The sequence below is a fragment of the Porites lutea genome, chromosome 4, assembly GCF_958299795.1.
Source record: "Porites lutea chromosome 4, jaPorLute2.1, whole genome shotgun sequence".
Taxonomy (NCBI): domain Eukaryota; kingdom Metazoa; phylum Cnidaria; class Anthozoa; order Scleractinia; family Poritidae; genus Porites; species Porites lutea.
This window is the reverse complement of record NC_133204.1, coordinates 14,953,281-14,975,158: the sequence shown is the minus strand read 5'-3', so window position 1 is coordinate 14,975,158 and position 21,878 is coordinate 14,953,281. Positions and strand designations below refer to the sequence as shown.

The window sequence follows — 21,878 nt, the reverse complement described above, 5'->3', positions numbered from 1 at the left end:
TGTCTCAAACAAATCAACAATATTTCAAAGAGACGGATTTCTTAGTTCACTTATCGTCAAATAAAATCCTTCAAAGGGAAAGGATTATCTGTCTCGTTTTAATATCCAACAGTCAGTTGTCGGAACTCATGCTGCCTTGAAAATTGGGACAACAAAAGTCCAAGCCCGCGGAAAGCCACATGGTGGCCCTAAAGCCAGTATGTCAGCAATTACCGTGATTTTGGTAACTGGTTCCTTTTTTTGTACACAAAGGAGAACATGAGCATCGTGTGGTCGTTAAATATTGATTCCATTGCGATCTATTTTAGGTTTTTAAAGACGTTTGGAGGATAAGCGGAAGTACTGTGACCAAGCTGGCTAGTGAGGGATCGGGATGAGAAGAAACATAGGCTTCGAATTCGATAGAGACCTCCCATTTCCGTTTCCGACTGAATGAGCGGGCGATAAGGGTTTCATCACGTCACAGGGGTTCATTGTTGTTAAAGGGAAAAGCGGTCCTATCGTCGACTTGCTCTGTTAAAACTCTTCGAAAGTCTTTTGTGAACACTCAAAACAGACTTGAAATGGTATGAACGGGTTATGGCACGATGGGTTGACGCGGTTTTCACAACGTCAGGAAGTGATTGCCTAATACGAACGGTTGTCAAATAATTCGCTAAAGCGGCTAAAGCGCGCGATTCAATAAAGATGAACATGTAAAACGGAAGGACGCAAACAGCAAGAAACTGAAGGAATGTTCGAAAACTACGAAAACCAAACTACCACGCAAAACTCATATCCTGAAACACCCAATTTTATTCAGTTCCTTTTAGAGTGTTCCGCATATTTATCATCTGAAGTAACAACCTGTGTTGCATACAATAGTCAAAAAGGACAAAACTTAAATACAAAGATTAAAAACTTTCATAAATTATAATTCTCTTTCTGCGCGTCATAATTTAACTAAACAATTTGTTTTTTACATTGCTGCATATTCGCATGATGCATTTGTTTTGGTTCGGATGGAAGCGAAAAACAAACAGGCTTATTAGATTTGCCGGAGTAAAAACAGATGGCAAGAGCATTTGATAGTCTGGTATAAAGTCACAAGAACTTAATCTATCAGTCATCCTATCGCGTAAATAAAGAATTTCAAACTCTGATTTCAGGTTTATGGATTTCGATAAACACAATGAAACGCAACAAAAAGTCTGTCATCATTTAACACTAAAGAAGAGATAACGCTTCCCTGCTTAATTAAAACCTAAAAGCCTGTTAACGTTTCGCAGACTTCCCACCTCATACAAATAAAACATTTGATTAAAACTCTAATAAAAACTCGCACATAACATATGGCGATGGATTTTACAAAAATTACTTCGAATTCTGACTTATGAAGTCAAAAGTTCTTGCCTAGACAAATTAAATAATCTCAACTATTTGGAGTTAAATTTAAAGCTTTTTTGTGTCTTTTTCTTTTTTCTCGAGCTGGTTGCGGCCTTTTTACAGCCCCTGGCTGGTAAGTAACACCACAAACAGGGTATGAACAATGACAAAAGTGCAAGACACCCCCATCTCGGCGCGCAAGAGCTTACGGGTCCGGCGCAAGAACACGGCTCCTCGGCCAGGTGTCCTTCGTCAAAATTGTCTTTCGTACAGTGATAAAAGATTCCTTTTACACAACACATACAACTGGCATAGTCTATGAGCTCGTCTGCCTCTACACCACACAAGAGGGGTTCCTGTTTGTCGTTAGTCCACTGCGACCCTTGGTTAGTTCTATTCAACGAGTTACTATTGTCAACAAGTCTTGTTGTAGGCCGTGATTGCGGAGAGCTCGGTTGACTCTCAACCAAAGAGGCTTTAGTCTTTGAATAATAACAATCGGTATACAGTCTACGATCGAAGCTGGAAACTCTCCCCAAGCTTGGCTTAGGATTGAGTTCTCCTGGAGTAGAATATGAACGTAGCGTAGTCAACTTTATAGGAGGTGCTTTAGCAAGCGGCGAAAGTTCACAATATTCATCGCCATCGTCCGCACTATCAGAACTTGAAAGTTTTGTCTTTGTTGTAGCGGGCGTTTTGTGACTCACGATCGTCGGTTTTCTCGTACATTCCGCTACTTTACTGGTCGGTTTTTGCTGAATATTATGTCGCCGTAGTTGTTTGTACACTTTAGGGTCGATAACTTTGAAGGTCGGCCCATGTCCAATAACGAATGGATAATAATCGTCCGCATCACTCTCCTCTGTGATGGGTGCAGAGAAATTCGATGTGAAACGCGGTAACTTTTCAACCAAAGTGAACTGGTTCCTATCATTTGTTCCTTGCATTATGTTCCTTAATTCTTTGCGTCTCATGAAGATGAACTAAAAGTCAGTCAGTTGAGTAGAAAAAAATTATCCTGCCATACAGCGGTGATCATTTGTTGTGTCAGTGTTGACCGGTCAATGTTGTTACTCAATTCAAACTGAACGCGCCGGTCGCCGTGACTGTATTATAATAGGCAGGCCTTAGCTTGCGTGGCACTTCCGATTGCCAGCTTGGGAAATTTTAATGTTTCCTCTAATCAAATCTGCCAAAAGTCCCAAATCCACAGGGAAGTATTTTCCCGCGAATTTCCTACGAAAATGACCAAAGCTCCTGGTAACAATAATTTACGACAGCATGCAATAGATCGACGGCTTCCCCACCGCATGAATGCTTTCACTTGACGTAAAATATACTCGACGAGTTGAGCATAAATTTCTTGGTGCAATCCTGGCTTTATTACCCCACGGCCCTAACACACTGACTTATTCGCGGGTGGAACACGACCCGTGGTGTAACAAATTAACTTTGAGGGGCACTCTGATGAATGGAAAATTCCTTCCTTCGCAACCAAAATACTTACGTTCTCACTCCTTTGTAGGCCGTTGTTTTGAGCAATTTATATTTAGCCGAGGTCGATTATTCTCTATTGTAATTCAAGCTTTAAAATCCCTCAAGTGATAAACTTGTTTTAACGGAAATGATGGTATGCTATGGGGGGACTTAGTTCCGGTTCTACGAGAGAACGATTACCGATTGACGTAGGCAGTGGCTTCAAACTCTTGAAATAATCATTAAACGCTGATACATGAGTTAAGATCGACTCAGTAGCGAGTCAAAATCGATCAGGATGCTGGGGAAAGAGTCAAAGCATTCTTAATTTCAACCGTTGTTGCCCAAAACAAAGGTAGCGCAGCCTTTAAGTTTAATTTCCCGTTGTGAAAGATTAACATGCAAATGGCGTCCTACATAAACAAGACACAAAAGAAACCCACTCAAAACGGAAGTTCACACCCAGTCACTGATGACAAATGACAAGAGGCTTTTTGAGCTCCTTGTCCGCTGTATTATCTCTGATTGGCTGCCTTTGTCACGAACCACAAATCAACTTGATCACCCTCTGGGGACTAGCAGATTTGTTTTTTCATCGACACGAATCGCACGAATCGCGCGCTCTGTCAACCGAGTTCAGATTAACTAAAATGAATGGCAATAAAACGGAAGGCGTCTTGTGATCCGACAAAGTCAACATTTTAAATGTTTTCTTTACTGTTTTTCTATCCAGGACTACCCACGGTTAATCAATCAATCTTTAAAATTTGTTTTTGTTTTCTTACAGTTGATCCACGTCTAGATTTTCAGCGTTTAAATTTCTCATTAATTTCGGGTCGCAAGAGTCAGGTTTTTTAATATCAACTCTGTTCATTTATGCACTTGAAAAGAGACGGCAACATGTGACGGGGTACTTGATAGTTGTTTAGATTACGGTTGATATGTCTTATGTGGAAAGTTTACATGAATACATTGTCAAGTTAAAAATCTATTGATTCATCTTGCGTTGAGCTGGCAAAGCGAGGTAGATAATAGCTTTGATTTTGTTAAAGCGTTTCCTGTCGATTAACCAGGCCCCTCCTCAAAAGCGGTTACAATTTTACATTTAGTGGTTTACAGAAAAGAAAGTCAGTTACAACTTGCAGGAAAGTATCGACGGCATAGGCGCCAAGATGGCGGATACACCGGACGTGCTCAAAGTATCATGGTTAGACATCAAAATTATTTTTACAAGCGTATTAAAAAAACCATTAACAGACTTATGGAGCAGCTTCGAATTTAGAATTCTGCGATAGCGTAGATGAATGTTATAGTCTTGAATGTTTTTCTTAAAACATTAAAAAAATTCTCGATAATTATTTAAATCACGTGCTGGTTTTGACTACACTGCAAGGAAGCTTGTAATTGGTGGATGATTTTTCTCACACTTCAACTTGTTGTTTGCAATTTGTTGTTCCATCAGTTTATGTATAAATGAAGCTTTTAGCCTTTGTTACCCGTCAGGAAACACGAATTCAGTTCATTTTCTAACGAGTAAAGGTACTTGTTTTCAACAGTCAACAGACTGAAACAAAACATCGCCGGACCAATTAAAATTCGTTATCGCAATTTTTTTTTCTTTTTGCCATATCTCATCGATGAATTCTTTACACAACAATTTCCTGCTCCGCTCTAAACCAAACAAAAATCTACGTAAAGATAAAATTTTGTGCGGTCTGGTTAACTATTTTCTCTTAAAACAGCCAGGGCCTAAAAGCAAAAGTCCGGATTGCGATACAAACTTCGACGATAAGGATATACGATGAAAGTTACTTTGAAATGTTTAAATTTTTGTGTTGTTATCTTGTCGTCATTCGCGGTTTTTCCGCCGTCTGTATGCCAAGAGAACAACTTTTACTTAAAAGATTCTAATGTAGTCTGATACGCCAATCCACTTCGTTGCCGGTTTACATATTGAAAAGGATGTTCTCACGGGTTGGCCCTTTATGAAGGTGAAATTAAAAAAGCACTTAACACCCATGAAATAGATAAAAGGGCATAAAAGGCATTTCTTTTTAAAGCCGCTAATTAGTTTTTATCTTTTCAGGCTTTTGTGTGATATTTCTCAGCGTTTTGTGCCAAGACCTCGCCGCACTCTCGAGTCCACAAAGAACAGAACGTGAGAAACAAAATGTTTACATATACTAACTCAGTCAAAAAAAATAAACTCATCAGTTCTGAAGCGGAAAAGTTTCTTTGCATCCTGAAGAGTCTGGTGAAGTTTTTACGCAAAAAAGGAACATGTTCGCATCGGTTTGGTCAGTTTAATTATATAAAAAGAATCACATAAGGCTGTAATACGGAAGAAAATAAAGTCTGAAATGTTTTCCATTACGACAAGTAGGACTTTGTGAGTCCTGCTTTTCTACCCTTTTAAATGTTTAGATTTGTAGTTCAGTTAAGTTCACCTAAAAAAGAGTGCGAATTAGATTGAAGGGCTAGGCTTAAGTAGGACTAAATGTTAATTCCAATTTCTCAGTAACTTCACAAGATGTCCGCTCCCCCCTGACGCGGATAAAGTGGAAATCAAGAAGGCAAGAAGCTTTCTTACACTGTCCTGATCCCAGATAACTGAATATAAAAAATGTTCAGGCCACAAAAGAACGTAGGAGATGGAAAATTTATCCTTGAACTCCGTTAGTTTCTTTACAAAAGCAGTGTTACAACGAGCAATGCACCGAACATTTACGGATGGCGAAACACGATGGGCAGGCATGTGAACGGTATGCATGGCTGTCAAACAGAATTAGCATTGTAACAGAAATTATCAAAAATCCGGAAATGCTGTTGTGAAATCAAATCTCCCCTTCAATTTATCTCCGAGGTGTTCTTCATTTTTGTTTAACCAAGAGAGCGAAACATGACACTGATTATAAAACGCTCAAAGAAAAGACATTTCTAACGGTTATCCTAAAGACAAGGCGAGACGAACATCAAGAAGATGGCCGGTATCCTCTCCTGGAAGGCAGGTTGAATTGGAGTTTCCCAGAAAATAGCGGGAATTTAGTTTACAGTAAAGTGCACGGTCTGCTTTTTCATTGGGAAGTTCGAAAATGATTTTCTTTTCAACGAACCCTAACATTTCTAGTCGACTGACCAACGCTGAGGAATTTTTTGCTTATCTTGTAGAGTTTCCGGCTTTTAATTCACTTCAACGATCTCCGGGGGCACTCCCTAAAAGCGGTATGCGTACGTGGAGATGTTCCTCCAGTCAGAGAACGGTAGCTGGAGCTCTTTAAAACAGTGAGGGGTTTTATGAATTGAGATGTGGAAAAGACCCGATCGGAAAACTGCCAGTTGCGTATTTTGAGGAGACACAACATCTGTGGTAAAACATCACTGCGGTTAATTTTGTCGGATTCTACAACGTTTGCCTATGAGCATCCCCCTTCGAGGAGGGGGGGGGGGGGGTAGGTGGGTGGAGGGAGCATTATATACAGCTCGCGATCCAACTCGAAACTTTTGGTGGAGGGGGGGGGGGGTTTCCACTATAATTGGAGATGTGTTAGAATAACAGAGAGTGGGTGAGAAAGGTCACTATCTCCCCTCTCCACCCTCATGAAAACAAGAGCCCTTCCCGGACCCAGAATCAGGCATTCATTCCTTCTGAAATATAAACGCATGTTGCAATCCAATAAAAATGATCTGATGAGTGAAGCGCTGGGAATTTTCTGGGAAATTACTCTCGAGTTTTTAGTAATTACCAAGATGCAGGATTGCAGAAAAACGTTTCATTTGCACTTTATTGAATAAGACAGAAATAAATAAAACCTAAATAGCCCATTTTTAGCAGGTCTTTTATTCTTTAAAACAAAGCTCTGGCTAACTGACTTTCCGCCATCTCACGTGCTATAAGAGACTGGAGAACGGTTTGCTATAAAAAGATTATAATCGGGGTCCTATTCCATTAGTTAATTTAAATTGGGGGCAAAAGTCGTCCTTTGTGTGTTCGTCACGGCATTCGGGCTAACACTGTAGTTAACGTGCTTTAAAGTTGACCCGTTCAGTTCTTTGTTCTGTCCTTACTAACTAGGAATTTTTAGTTATTGCAAAGAGAGGTTCAAGCTTATGTATTGTCGTTCTTTAACGTAAGAGGTGAAGCAGTTTTGCTTCACGGTTTGGTTTGGTTGAACGGTTCGTGATTACCGACATCTCGTTGCTAAAATTAAAACACGTAATGATCTACAACTGTTGTGTGGTTTCCGTAGGTTAGATAATGCAAGTTTGGAAGCAGAAGTGGGTTTTGAAATCAGGAAACTAGATATTTACCGACCTAAAATCAAGAAAACAAAACACACTTTTCAAATATTGACCTAAAAGATACAGCTGGCATGACTTTCATCAGTGTCGTTCCCTTTTTCCTTGGCCGTAGAGAAAAAGAACTTTTGTTAAAGTCGCCTGTAAAGACTGAGACACTATATTCTTTTAATTCACAGTCGGAAAAAGAAAGGTAGAAATATGGCGAAAAATTAGAGCAGCTCAAGATTTCACAACAAAAAACCGTGCACTCGTTAAGAGAGGGAAGTCGACTCGACGTTGCATGTTCACATTGGCTAGATGGTTGTTTCGATCGGCTGCCTCTTGGTTTTAGTCATATTCATGAAAATCAATTTGCTTGCCGTTTATTACACTTAGAGCCAACCCATCAGTGTATAGGATTTTAGGAAAGAAAAGTCACGTATCATGAGTCAGTTGAATTCGTTAGTGGAAATAGATATCCACAGAGACGAATACGTGTGCATGACGCGAGACACACCTTTGTTTTCCTTTGGCAACAGACGGACGTGAGATCATACACGTGGGAGTCAACGGTACATGAGGGCTGCTACGAACTTCGGAATTTCTTTGTAACCGCCTTAACTGCGAAAGGTTAAGCAAGTTTCCTTTTGAGAAGTTTAACACGACTATTTCTCCGCGGTATTTGATATAGTTAGCGTATAAGGATCCCGCTATTATTAATAGCAGTGGTAGTGGTAAGGAGTTCGGCGGAAGTTTCAAGATTCAAGTATACTTAACTAGCCAACTCTCACCACATGGTATATTTTTTAACCATTTATCACGGTTAAACTTAAAATTAACTTGGACTGCGGGTAAAAGTTCGAGTTCGAGTACCACTTTGGGAATTCAAGACAGTTAATTGAACTTTTTCTCTTTCCTGTCTCTGACATGCTTATGCATAGCTCAGAGGACAGTCATGCAAAAGGAGGTGTTCGGTGCAGGTGACACTGATGTTAAGCGGGCGCAGGAACGTAGTTTGACAGTACTGTACCGAATATTGTACTTATAGTTCAAGACAACAGTTCCTGATATCAGTCCTAAAATTGCAAAAGTTATGTTCCAAGTTGTTTTGACGGAAACGCTGTGTTGATCGTTCTACATTTTCAGAAAATATCAAAGCAAACAGGAGACTACGTGTTCAAACGAGTGCTAGGAATGCACCAAACGCGAACGTCTTATCCAAGATAATCATTCCACTCATACACTGAAAATAATCGCTCCGGCCACACTGAAGGTGTAATTTCCCTCTATTACGGATAAGGGGGCACTCGGTTACCCTTTTAAATGACACCCCTCTTAATCATTCGTGCTTGTCTACAAAAACGTGTTGAGGAACGAAGATAATCCCTCAAGTAGGTTCATTTTAAAACTAGTAAATTCGAGTGGCGACGTTCCATACACCAAAGCGCCTTTTATAAACCTTCTACTTCTTCCTTAGTGTCACGCCTCCATAATTGTAGTAATTTCAAAACAAAGAGCCAAGACAAGGTAGCCTGTACACGGACGTTGTTTTATTTTTCTTTTCGTTCTTTTCGAGCGCTACCCCCTTGCGCTGGCGGTCAATAAATCCCCCGCGGTTTATATTTTATCACGCGCGCTCGACGGACTTTGACGAGAAAATAGAGGGTCTGTGAACAGGCTAAGACAAGAGGGTGAACCCAGCCCGCTTATTGAGAGTCACGCGAACTGAATTGGCTGATGTTACGATATTTTCAGACACAATTCTCCTACCAGTACCTACTTATGTTGGAAATTGGAATTCAAACTGTTAGTTTACTAGAAGTTAGAAACACCATCAAGTTGAAGGAGATCAACTTGGAGTACCAACGACGAAAATAAGAAAAAAATTTAGTCTTTTAAGATGTTAAAATCCTGATATTGTGTACTTTATTTCCTAGAAATGTTCTAACTTGTTTATCTTCATTTATATTACTCGTCTTAAGCTCAAGAGAGATTGAAGTGAAATCAACGCCCCAGGCTTGGTTACTATGGTAACAACGGCTCATATTATACTGTATTAACAGTCAAAAGGGGTTATTAAAACTGATTCTCATAAAAACCCCACCTATTGAAGATCATGTAACCCTCAAAGTCTAACTTTCAAACGATACTAACAGATCTATAAGTCGCAGTCACTAACACAAATAAAAGAGCCCCATTTTTGTTTATTTCAACTCATCAGTAGTTGCCAGTCATAGACTTGTCGCTGTATCTGTGGATAAAATCTCAGTGTGACCATTCAAATGAAACCTCTTGTGTAGCACTTTTCATATTGTATTGTTTTTCTGAGATTCAGGATTTACGACGAAAGTGATTATCAGCGTTGCTAGCCAACTCTCTAAAAAATTATCAGGGTTGCTAGCCAACTCTCTAGCCAGGGATCGGAAAGCCGTTCTACAGCTATGTTCTCGATTTATTAAATTCTGTTAACTCGCCGATAAATTCTCTTATGCGTTCAATATTGTATAATTGTACCTCAGTATTGTAACACTTTATTTTGACAAGAAATTGTGACCCTTCGGAATGTTTATTACAACTAATAGACGTGCGAGCCTGAATTACTAGTACACATAATTTCAAAAAAATACTAAAAAACATAAAATCGAAAAATGATTGCTAAAATTGGTTTTACTTATAGCTCAATTAAACAGAAAAAAAGGAACACAAAAAACATTTATGAATGGAGTTTCATGAGCCTCATGCGAATGAATACAAGGAAAATCAAAAGGATGTTTTGTAGTGATTTCTCGTGGTTAGGTCGGTGAGACAGTAACTTGAATCACATCTATGCTAGATTCAAGCACACTAAACGAAGATCGTGACAAAGTTAATATCTAGATAATCCCAGTTATTAAAGATTACGTTAAAGTACAGTAACGTCATTGCCATGTTTCTCAATATCGACATACTTCTTGCAATATCATTTGCATGAAACGTAAGTAATGAATAGTTAAACTATTCCTTCATCCATAACGCCCTTACGTCTACTGTCTAAAGGTCTGAAACACGGCCATAACTTCCGCAGCGGAGCCTTTGAACGTCGAAATGACACATAGCAATGTTTCAAAACCATGAACCTGCTTTGTTTTCGTAGCATTAAAGCCCGCAGGGAATCTTACCTAACTAACTAACCGTTACAACATTGCAATAAAGTACCATAGAAATTATTTAACTTAATTGACGTCAAGTAAAGTAAAAGAACGACCAGAATTTACCAGAAAGGAAAACTTTGAACAAAACTTCGGGTCTTTGCACGTTAATTACATTTTTTCAATTCCAAAGAGAAAAAATTCGTGCGACTTAATTGAAAGTTATAATACAGAGAAGGGCAAATTTTATAGATTACTAGGGTGAGGGCGGTTTGCTTGGTATTGTGATAGGATGACTCATTCGGGAATTTTCGCCGGATAACCACAATATAAGCAACAAAGGGATATGATCACGAGTCTCCCAAGTTTCCGTGTAACTGTCTTCAATGGCTTATCGTAGAACAAACTCAAAGGCTTTGAAATATCGAAGTAAATTCACTTCATGCAAAGTGGACAAAGACCAACGCAGTGAAGAATAATTTTCGAATTTTTTTATTTATTTTTTTTCATCAATATGGGTTCCTGACCTTATCCACTTTTTTCCTGCAAAAAGTAGCTTATCATTGAACTGACTTGACAAAGTCAATTTTCCTTGTCCATAAAAAGATTGGAAGTGAACTGAATTAATCAACTCAGTAGTGAATCACTTCCCCATCGATGTTACACAGTTTCCTTTGAATATAACCCCTTCATACTTTTCTGTTTCCAAACTGCACCTAGGGGATCAACTACACCTTTTCACAACTGTTATAGAAGTAATATTTTAAGTCGATAACTTGTGACGGTAATTTAACTGATAAACTTGAGGTCGATGGTGCGCTCATTTTACTTCCTCCCTATCCCCCTCTCCATCAGTGCTCCGTTTTGAGGGTATTTAAAGCTAGTTCAGAAGTTCTGAAGCTAGTTAAAACCACACGAGAAAGGAGAAGTCACTGGGGATCGAACTCGGGACCTCGCGCACCCAAAAAGGGCCGACCGACAAGGGCACCATTAGCGAATTGATATCGAAAAAAGCCGGCACTTCTGTTAGAATTTCAAGAATGGGCAATAAAATTGTGACACTGTCCCTTAAAATAATTGCATCTGTAAGCTATTTTTGGTGTGTTATTTTTAATTTCATGTGCGCTCAGTACAGGTACAGGCGACCATTAAGCGATGTTTAAGTTTCAAGATCCGATATTCAACATGAATACGGCACAGTTTAAGGTTTCTGTCTATGATGCTAAACATGTCTCAGAGTAACTGAATTCTGACCTAAAACAGAAAATATCGAAAGATTTCAATTTTAGACTGCCAACTTCGTCATTATTTGGCATTAACTGATACAAACTTAAAGAGACCGCAAGGTTGTGCTCTAAGAAAAATTGAAGGGGGTCCAGTGCTCTGAAACTGTTCTGGGGTGCCCACAATCACTGTCATAATTCCTTGAAACACTTCTGGAAAAAATAAAAAGAAAGAAAAAAACAGGAGACTCGACTATGTTGTATAGGCACACGTGAGGCTCCCCTCTCTTCCCCCCAAGTATTGGTTTGACGGGTTTACTTAAGCATATACCTCCTGAAAGTCAACATTGAAAGGGAAGGAGGCCGAAAATCAGCAAGCGTTTTAACAATTATTATGACCGGGATTACAGCATAGGATTTGTATGAAAAAAGTAAGATTTTCTTGTCGCCAAAGATAGGCTTCAGGGGCCACTGGGCTCTGCTAAAGCACAGCCCTGGACCGGATGAACTTAACATAACTCTCTTTGGTAATTGAATTGTGGCTGTTGTGGTAATAGCCATCTTGAAAGCTCTTTACTTCTTTGGCCACTACGCGTTTCTACATTAACAAGTACCAATGATTTCATAGTAAACGCTCTCTCATATTATAAGTTCCTTAATCATTTGCTTATGATTAAAATAATTTACGGCAACTTGAATAAAATGAACTTGAACTTAAATTTCACTCCCGTAAGACCCCTGGTGGAAGCACGTGAGGGCCTCTTCAAACTGTTTTGTCGTAAGTTCATAGCATAGGAAAGGGGTTCAAGCTGGATGAATGATTTGTACGTGATGGCCTGCACGAAAGTCATGGAAATTTTAACAACTTGCCAATTTTTCTTTATTGTAGGCTTTAAGATTTTTTCATTTATACTTCACCAATATCCACAGAAATTATTTTTTTGACGGGAAAGTTAATAAAGACCACAACGATGACACTTAACCTGCTCTTCTTTAACAGGAACGCATGCCATTTTTAAATAGTTGTCGACCTGGTAACAGTATGGGAGAGCCTATTGATATGGGAAAAGTTCAGGCCGGCAGTTAAAATACCCGTCGAAGAGACCCGAAAACCTTGGCTTCGCCAACAGAAAATATTGCAGTTTCTATAAAGGAAATGGTAAGGCAAGATGGTCGGAAACTAAAACAAAGCAAACCCGGTTTACCGAAGAGGTTCAAAGTTGCATACGCCCACTGAGAGTTCGCACAAACAGCATTGCAAAGCAAAAATGATTGGATGATTTTAGAGGGCACGTGCAGTTTCGAAACTGGAACTTCATCTTGGTTAGAAAAAAAGAAAAACTGCGAACTTTCAAGAAGGATCAACGTCTCAACAAAAAGCTGATGATTAATGAAGAACTACTGAAGAGCCGTCCATATTTTGCATACGCCCACTGAACGTTCGTAGAAACCGCACTACAAAACACAAATGATTGGATGATTCTAAAAGGCACGTGCACTTTCGAAACTGGAACTTTATCGTCGCAGCTATAAAACAAACCGCGAACGTTCGCGGAAGATCAACATCGCAACAACGCGTTTGTGATTAATGATCAATTATCCTGAGTAATGATCCATTAAACGGTAAAAACAAGAAAAGGGGGCTTTTGAAAAGCGAATCTCATTCATTCCGTACTTCCGTTCAATGACTAATGTTTAGAAGGGAATGCTAATCATACGAAGAACAATTATGAGGCATATTTTTAATTTAGCGCGACTTGCTCTCAAAACGAACTTCTCAGTCTTATAGAGTGAACAATGTTAAAGTTTTGACTTAAGAGACAAATGTACGACCCGCGCGACTGCGAAGTAAGTTAAGGAATGAGGACTTTAAAAGTTTTAATCCTGTCTTCCTCGAATTAAAATAATTCATGGCAATGCCGACCCACAAGGCAACTATCAAAGGACAATTTATCAGGGAAAACTACCGGAAAAGTGCTCTTTTCAAAGTTTAAAAGCCTTATTAATAACTTTAATTAAGAAAATCCCAACAAATCCAGAGCCGAGGGCAGTAAAACTTAAGCAATTTATTTCATGCCCAGAGATATATGCTTACTCTAGAATAACACGTCAACTTCAAGTGCAAAACTTACTCGTACGCAACAGATGTATGAGGGACTTTTGAGTTTGAATGCCTGTTGACTCTATCATGTTCCGCTGGGCCTGTAAAAAAAAAATTGAGCCGATGTTTAGAGACAGGTGTGAGTACTCTAGCGCCAACTAATCGCCCACGCTAGGTGCAGAATCAACCAGAAATTCAATAGTGTATGAAGAATTTCGAGTTCATCATTGTTCTACAGCGGCTAGCTTTGTTGGTAAAATAAAGCAACTCAAATACTGTATGAAGATTTTACGCCACAACCATGCATGCAGCAAGTGCGTTAGTTTGTAGGTAGCTCTGACAATTTTTTTTTTAAGAATCAAATTTAGGGCTCTTTCATGCAAATCGACCAATCCTCCCAAATTGCGGTGTAAATAAATCGAAATATGCCCTCAGAAGAAAATCTTTACAAATAGAATTAAACGCAAAGTCTAAAAAACTCCGCAGTGTAGCCTTCATCAGCTGAAATATACTTTAGTCAGTCTGTGCTGGGATAGGTCGCGTGTGTTAATGAACAGCATGAGTCTGAAGACTTGTATGAATAAGATGTGGTCGCCCCTAGATTCCATTATTTATAGAGTGGATCTTAGTGTGCTTGCCTTTGTTCTAACTTGCAGATGGAAATACTGGTTTTGAGGAAGGGAAACCCGCGAGTACCTACCGGCCTCGTAACGAGAGCAAAATCTAACGACTTTGCCTTTGGGATTAGGACCAGGCCACTCTTCGTCACCCTTGCCGGCTTTTACTGCCCATTCTGGGCGGATAACATCTTCCAAAACAAAAAAAATTTAAACCTTAAAGCCAAACCCAAATGCGTGAACAGATGTAAATAATATGGACGCTTCAATTGTTCTGCCCCATATGGAAACATCAAATTGAAGAGAATCTAAAAAAACGTAACAAAAAAAACCTACGTCAGCACAAAGTCCCTCCCCTATCTATCGGTCTGGATGAGTCCCTCCCTTATCTTAAGGTCTGGATGAGTCCCTCCCTTATCTCAAGGTCTGGATGAGTCCCTCCCTTATCTAAAGGTCTGGATGAGTCCGTCCCTTATCGCAAGGTCTGTATGAATCCCTCCCTTATCTCAAGGTCTGGATGAATCCCTCCCTTATCGCGAGGTCTGGATGAGTTCCTCCCTTATCTCATCAAGGTCTGGATGAGTCCTTCCCTTATTTCATCAAGGTCTGGATGAGTCCTTCCCTTATCTCATCAAGGTCTGGATAAGTCCCTCCCTTATCTCAAGGTCTGGATAAGTCCCACCCTCATCTCAAAGTCTGGATGAGTCCTTCCCTTATCTCATCAAGGTCTGGATGATTCCTTCCTTTATCTCAAGGTCTGGATGAGTCCTTCCCTTATCTCAAGGTCTGGATGAGTCCCTCCCTTATCTAAAGGTCTGGATGAGTCCCTCCCTTATCTAAAGGTCTGTATGAATCCCTCCCTTATCGCAAGGTCTGGATGAGTCCCTCCCTTATCGCAAGGTCTGTATGAATCCCTCCCTTATCTCAAGGTCTGGATGAATCCCTCCCTTATCGCGAGGTCTGGATGAGTCCCTCCCTTATCTCATCAAGGTCTGGATGAGTCCTTCCCTTATCTCATCAAGGTCTGGATGAGTCCTTCCCTTATCTCAAGGTCTGGATGAGTCCTTCCCTTATCTCAAGGTCTGGATGAGTCCTTCCGTTATCTCAAGGTCTGGATGGTTCCTTCCCTCATCTCAAAGTCTGGATTAGTCCCTCCCTTATCTCTTGGTCTGGATCAGTCCCTCCACTATTTCTAGGTCTGGATGAGTCACTCTCTTATCTTAAGGTTGGATGAGTCCCTCCATTATCTCAAGGTTTGGATGAGTCCTTTCCTTATCTCAAGGTCCGGATAATTCCTTCCCTTATGTCAAAGTCTGGATTAGTCCCTCCTTTATGTCAAGGTCTGGATGAGTCCCTCCCTAGTCTCAAAGTCTGGATGAGTCCCTCACTTATCTTAAGGTCTGGATTAGTTTCTCCATAATCTCAAGGTCTGGATCAGTCCCTCCCTTGTCTCAAAGTCTGGATTAGTCCTTCCTTTATGTCAAGGTCTGGATGAGTCCCTCCCTTGTCTCAAAGTCTGGATCAGTCCCTCCCTTACCTCAAGGTCTGGATGAATCCTTCCCTTATCTCAAGGTCTGGATGAGTCCCTCCCTTGTCTCAAAGTCTGGATCAGTCCCTCCCTTATCTCAAAGTCTGGATTAGTCCTTCCCTTATCTCAAGGTCCGGATCAGTCCCTCCCTTGTCTCAAAGTTTGGATTAGTCCCTCCCTTATCTCAAAGTCTGGACCAGTCCCTCCCTTATCTCAAAGTCTGGATTAGTCCTTCCCTTATCTCAAGGTTTGGATCAGTCCCTCCCTTGTCTCAAAGTTTGGATTAGTCCCTCCCTTGTCTCAAAGTCTGGATTAGTCCTTCCTTTATGTCAAGGTCTGGATGAGTCCTTCCCTTATCTCAAGGTCTGGATCAGTCCCTCCCTTATCTCAAGGTCTGGATGAATCCTTCCCTTATCTCATGGTCTGGATGAGTCCTTCCCTTATCTCAAAGTCTGGATGATTCCTTCCCTTATCTCAAGGTCTGCATGATTCCTTCACTTATCTCAAAGTCTGGATCAGTATCTCTCTTATTTTAAGGTCTGAATGAGTCCCTCCCTTATCTCAAAGTCTGGATTAATCCCTCCTTTATGTCAAGGTCTGGGTGAGTCCCTCCCTTGTCTCAAAGTCTGGATCAGTCTCTCCTTTATCTCTTGGTCTGGATCAGTCCCTCAACTATCTCTAGGTCTGGATGACTCCCTCCCTTATCCAAAGGTTGGATGAGTCCCTCCATTATCTCAAGGTCTGGACAAGTCCCTCTCTTATTTCAAGGTCTGTATGAGTTCCTCCCTTATCTCAAAGTCTGGATAAGTCCCTCCCTTATCTCAAGGTCTGGATAAGTCCCACCCTCATCTCAAAGTCTGGATGATTCCTTCCCTTATCTCAAGGTCTGGATGATTCCTTCCCTTATCTCAAGGTCTGGATGATTCCTTCCCTTATCTCAAGGTCTGGATAAGTCCCTCCCTTATCTCAAAGTCTGGATGAAGCCCTCCCTGATCTCAAAGTCTGGATGAGTCCCTTACTTATCTCAAAGTCAAAGTTTGGGACTGAGTCTTATTTTCCCAAAGAGAGAGAAGAGTGTCTGGCAAACTGTTTCCAATCAAAGGCTTGTGAACTTGTGTCTGGCAAACTCTCCAAGTGTTTATATATACACAGTTACGCGAACCAGTCAACCTTATAACTTCATCTGTGCTTAACGAGTAGTCTCTTTTGGTCCATAACTTTGATAACAACTGCTCCTCAGAATGCCACAGATAACACATAACCCAAAAGAGTATTGAAGTATGACTGTCCAATAAATGCACAGGTAGCAGAAAAAGATTAGCAAAAGATCGACCACTATAAGGACTTAAAAAAAGAGCAGAAGATCTGAAATCCCTATTGTAATTAGAGCTCTTGGGACTGTGAGTAAGCTCCTAAGGATGTAGATCAGCAAGATGGGAACACCTGGGATCATTGCATTGCTCCAGAAAGCTTGTTTAGTGGGAACAGCTAAGAACTTAAGAAGGACCCTAGACACCTAAGGCTATAGGACATAGTTTGCCTGCTCCCTGTTTACATTTTTTAAGGCCTTCTCGGTCAATCCTCCCTTTGGATGATGTATCTGAGGTAAACAGGTGGACCACGTGACTGGAAATGCATTGACCATATGGAAATAATGAGGCCTAGGAACTAGGCAAGGATATTCTTGGTTTTCACATGAAGTCACCAAAATTCAATTAAGGAACCATCAATTCTTCTGAGTTTCTACTTTCGTGAGATATTACCGCAGCTAAACACCTTTTTTAAAAATTTTTGGTTCGAAAGTGTTCTTCATTTTATGAAATAGGACACTTGAGTTTCCAAGCTTTTCCATAATGCAAAATTTAGCTGGTGACCAAGAAAGCTACCATGTGGGTTAAAAAAGTTAACAATTTTTGGAGATTTTGTCATCTAAACACTCCTTGTCTCTGAATAATTAATATTACTTTAATCTTAATGAAGTCCTCAAGTGTTGTATATTTCACGCTTTTGTATGAAAACTCAAAGACAGATGTCTATTGGTTTCTGGCCACCATATTTGTGCCCCTCACAAGACACTATTAAACATGACGCCTCCATACAAAACTTTGTAAATTTGGCTAAAACGTCACAAACCTGATTATTGGCGAGGCTTTTTGTATATTATATTTATCTTCTTTCATTTCCTAGATTCTGGACTTTCTGTATAGATTGGTTTCCATTTTTATTTTTGATGGCGTGACAGTGAAACAGAGAAAAGCTTGATGCTTTGGGGAAACGAGGCCACAGGAGCTGGACAGCAGCTGGCTTTTTTAGTCCATTACTGCAGTAAAATCAGCCAGCTACTCTCAGTTTGAAAATGATTCAAACAAAACAAATATGGGAGGATTTGTCGGACAAATGACTGGCTACTTTCCCTGGGAGACCAGCCACTTTTAAAAATCCTTTCTGACAACCCTGACATGACTACACAAGTGTGGTAAATAATTTAATACATGGGTTGCAATGGTCTGTAACTCAAGGGGTACATGGAAAAAGGCCCAAAGTAACTCTTTGATTAAAATCAAAGGTCAAATTCCCTCTGTGTTTCACATGAATATACGGTGGAACCTCACTCTCTGGACACCCATTTAACCCTTTAAACCCCGGTATCCACATACAAATTCTCCAAACTGATCTCCATACATTTCCTTAAAGAATTAGTTGAGAGAAGTTGATAATAGATCAAGGCAGTTTCTCTTGGGTGATCATTTTATTAATTCTCATAATTTTCTCTGGACAGTGTATGGATATTGTTAGGAGAAAATTGATCTTGGTCACTACTGGGACTTGAAGGGTTAATATTGACACCTGTAAGTTAGGGACAGTTTATTTGTCCAGATGAAAAGCTGCAATATTAATTTCTTTAAAATCAACCCGCTTAATAATGGCAAATAATACTAAAAAATTACAGTATTATCTTGGAGTTGCTGCCAATCTTTCATTTTGCAAGCAGAGTTTCAAGCTATACTTTATGTTCCTCACCAGTAATAAATGACCACCTCCTTGAAAAGTATGACCACTTTCTTGAAAAGTACCACACACACTGTAGGGCTGTCATTAGTAGACAGCAGCTGGCTTTTTTAGCCCATTACTGCAGTAAAATCAGCCAGCTACTTCTTGGCTTTTGTTTCAGTCATTGCTTCATTTTATCTCTATATCAAAAAAAATATGTGTGTGTAACATTTTTTTTTTTGGAGGGCCCACTTAATAAGGACACCTCGATAATATGGATACTTAACAATTATTCTTTGAAATCGAGGTGAATAGCTGCCAAATATTTACCGAGCCGCGAAAGCGGCGAGGTAAATATTCCCACAGCCACTATTCACAGAGATTCAAAAGAATAGTTGTTTTAGTATATACACACTAAGTGATCTCAACAAAATCAGAGAGGAAACCATTAAAAAGTACGATTTGATTAACAGATCAAATCACGGGTAAGTTTAAAAACAGATCTTTGCAGAATTTTCAAACATGGCAATTCACAAGTTTATCATTTCGCAAACAACAGCGTAATGGCTTAAATGGAACCGCTAAAAGTTTGAACTGTTTTTTTACCTGAGAAGAAAAGTAGAGCTTTGTTGTTTTCTGTTGACTCGCCAAGTTTATAGCCAAAAGGGTTTGTTGTGTCATTCTTCACATGAAGTGCTGACAAAAAGGCGGCTCGGTTGCTCGAGGTAAGACGTTGTCTTCCTGTATCATTCTTTTTCCTGTTTACTTGAAACGTAGAATTTCTGCAAACATTTCCTTTTAAATTTGTTCGTTATAAATAAACTTCGATTTTTGAGCCAAAATTTTCTCGTTAGAAAATGCTGAGTTCACAAAATGGCTTCTTCTACGCGAATACACGGGAGTTGTAAACAATCCACCGAGCACAAAACTCAGCTACAGTAAATTGAAAAACGCCGTATTGAATCCTTCCAAGTCTTTTCTTGCCTTAAAAAAAGTCAGCCCTAGGATTTTGTTGACTTTTAAAAGATCGTTCTCTAAAAAAATGGGAAAAACACCGAGCTCACACATTATCCACTTGCTAGGAGGTGAATATTGTTGAATAGTCTGAGATAGCAAACCAATCAGATTGCTTAAATCACCAAGATCACTGAGTGTGTATATACTAATATGGAATGTCTGGCTGTCCATATTAATTGGGTTCCACTGTACAAGGGGATGTAGTTTATCAGATGCCACTTGTGGCTTTCTTTTCCAAACACCCCTCCAATTTCTCTTCTTTAAGCTTAAGGAGAGGTTAATCTGTCTTCTGAAGGATACATCGTCTCATCACCATCTACTTTCCTTAGTTTCCCTTTAGACTGGTCAAACCTGTATTAAATTGTCAGTAGGCCATTTTCTAAGGGTGGCCATATAATATAAAAGACTTCTAGTAATCACAGCCACCCAGAAAACACCTACTGTAGAGGCTAGGCACAGGGATTCTTGCCCTCCCTCAAAATCTGAAATATGCTGCAGAAACTGAAACCCATGGAAAAGAGAAATTGTCATTTCTTCATACAACTGACATTGTTGATGAGGCAGCTGTCTTGCCTTACCTCATGCTAGCAATGGCCCTAAACCCAGCCTAATATAGCTGTCGTTCATCTTCAACTTTCATTGTTAATTTTCTCAGCCCAGAGTTTGTTCCTCATCGCTACCCATGGGTTGACATCTGCTCTTAGTACAGAAGGAAGTTTTAAGGAGAGGGTTCCTCCCAAGTGCCTTGCTGTCACACACAAGTGACCAGCACACTTGACCATCCACTCTGTAGAGATCATGAGAGAAGCTAAACCATGCTCGCTGGTGACACTTTCCACACAGTCCTCAACTATGCTAACGACATCTCCATTTTTCATTTTTAGTTGCAACCTCCGCTCTTCCCATGGTTCAGGAGAGAGGGACACTTGGACATGCTCAATATTTGAAACCAGAATATCTTCATATAAACCTTTACCCAAAATTCTTACATATGCTCCTTGTAAACTGGAATGCTGAAGCTGGCAACAGAACCCAAATGTTGAAAAGACTGAAAAGGAAGGCTTTTGAACAAACCCAAATTTCCATGGTCCATGCTGTACACTGTCTAACTCGCCAGAACGAACTGAATTAACAGGCGGAAGGGAATTCAGTTCGTTTTCCAAATTATCAACCTCATTGCGAGGTATTATAGTATCTAGCAACATAAGTGGTGGTCTCGAGTTTCCATCGTCTCCTAAGGACAGTACTATAACCCTCTCATTCTTCTCGTCTTCAAAATACTGCCCTGTTCCAACAAATAAATTGGTACCTCCTGCTTCAAGCTTGTTCCTCGTGGCCTCGTTCAATTTTGCAGTCAACGATTGTTTGACTCTTACTATGGCATCTGAAATGGAACGCGCGAATATTGGGCTCAGTATCTTTTCTCTTGGATGAAGGTGGGAAATATTCCCAATAAAGAGGCACTTGCGCAAATAATGCCGAGATATAAGCCTAAAAATCACCATTTTCTTATACATGTAACCTTTGCCGCCATGATGAAAGTCAACCCGCAAGGATTTATGGGTTGTTTCAAGCAATGAGTCCGCTGACCCGTTTTGAGTCTGTTCAGTTGTGATTGAAATAGCTTGAAATAGATTACTCTGAGTAGATCGGAATAGAATGGAACCTTAGTGGACGTGAAAGTTTTCTGAGAAGTGCAGTCATCAGAATGAGTAGAGCGTTAAGCAAATATCGTGGAACTCTTGTGGGAGCATTGGTCGGAGATTGCCTTGGTTCTAAGTACGAAGGCGTGTCGGGTATCATTCCTTGGGGAGAGGTCACTGACTACACTATGACAAGAATCAAAGACAACGAAGAGCGCATTCCTTATACGGACGATTCAGCGATGACTCGAGCTATTTGCAAGTCTCTTACAGAACAACAGAAATACGATAACCGCAATATGGCCAAGGCATTTGTGGAGGAGTTCTTTAGAGATCCCGACCGTGGATACGGGAGCGCTGTGGGGAGAGTGTTCAAGCGTTTACGGGACGAGGATCCCGAGGATGTAACCTCTCCTGCCCGCAGCCAGTTTGATGGACAGGGCTCGTATGGTAATGGTGCAGCTATGAGGATTTCACCTCTTGCACTTTTTAGTCGAACTTCTAAGGAACT

At 40.2% G+C, this 21,878-nt stretch overlaps 3 protein-coding genes and 1 long non-coding RNA gene across 4 annotated transcripts in view; 2 read left to right on the top strand and 2 right to left on the bottom strand.

The window, feature by feature from the left end:
- Positions 1–775: 775 nt before the first annotated feature.
- On the bottom strand, positions 776–2,955 carry LOC140932622 (uncharacterized). The gene has a single exon (XM_073382137.1). It carries the CDS (start codon positions 2,337–2,339, stop codon positions 1,416–1,418), a length of 924 nt encoding a protein of 307 aa, XP_073238238.1. The 5' UTR covers positions 2,340–2,955; the 3' UTR covers positions 776–1,415.
- A 677-nt stretch (positions 2,956–3,632) lies between these two features.
- On the top strand, positions 3,633–5,062 carry LOC140932631 (uncharacterized). Its single transcript, XR_012164973.1, has 3 exons — positions 3,633–3,865; positions 3,951–4,048; positions 4,928–5,062. It is a non-coding gene; the product is annotated as an uncharacterized lncRNA (long non-coding RNA).
- Positions 5,063–20,217: 15,155 nt separating this feature from the next.
- Positions 20,218–21,237, bottom strand: LOC140932625 (uncharacterized). Its single transcript, XM_073382140.1, has one exon. It carries the CDS (start codon positions 21,227–21,229, stop codon positions 20,354–20,356), a length of 876 nt encoding a protein of 291 aa, XP_073238241.1. The 5' UTR covers positions 21,230–21,237; the 3' UTR covers positions 20,218–20,353.
- A 98-nt stretch (positions 21,238–21,335) lies between these two features.
- Positions 21,336–21,878, top strand: part of LOC140932621 (ADP-ribosylhydrolase ARH3-like) — an 8,601-nt gene continuing 8,058 nt past the window's right edge. Inside the window, exon 1 of the mRNA XM_073382136.1 lies at positions 21,336–21,878. This exon is cut by the window's right edge and continues 7 nt beyond it. Coding sequence (XP_073238237.1) covers positions 21,433–21,878 — 446 coding nt within the window. The 5' untranslated portion in view covers positions 21,336–21,432.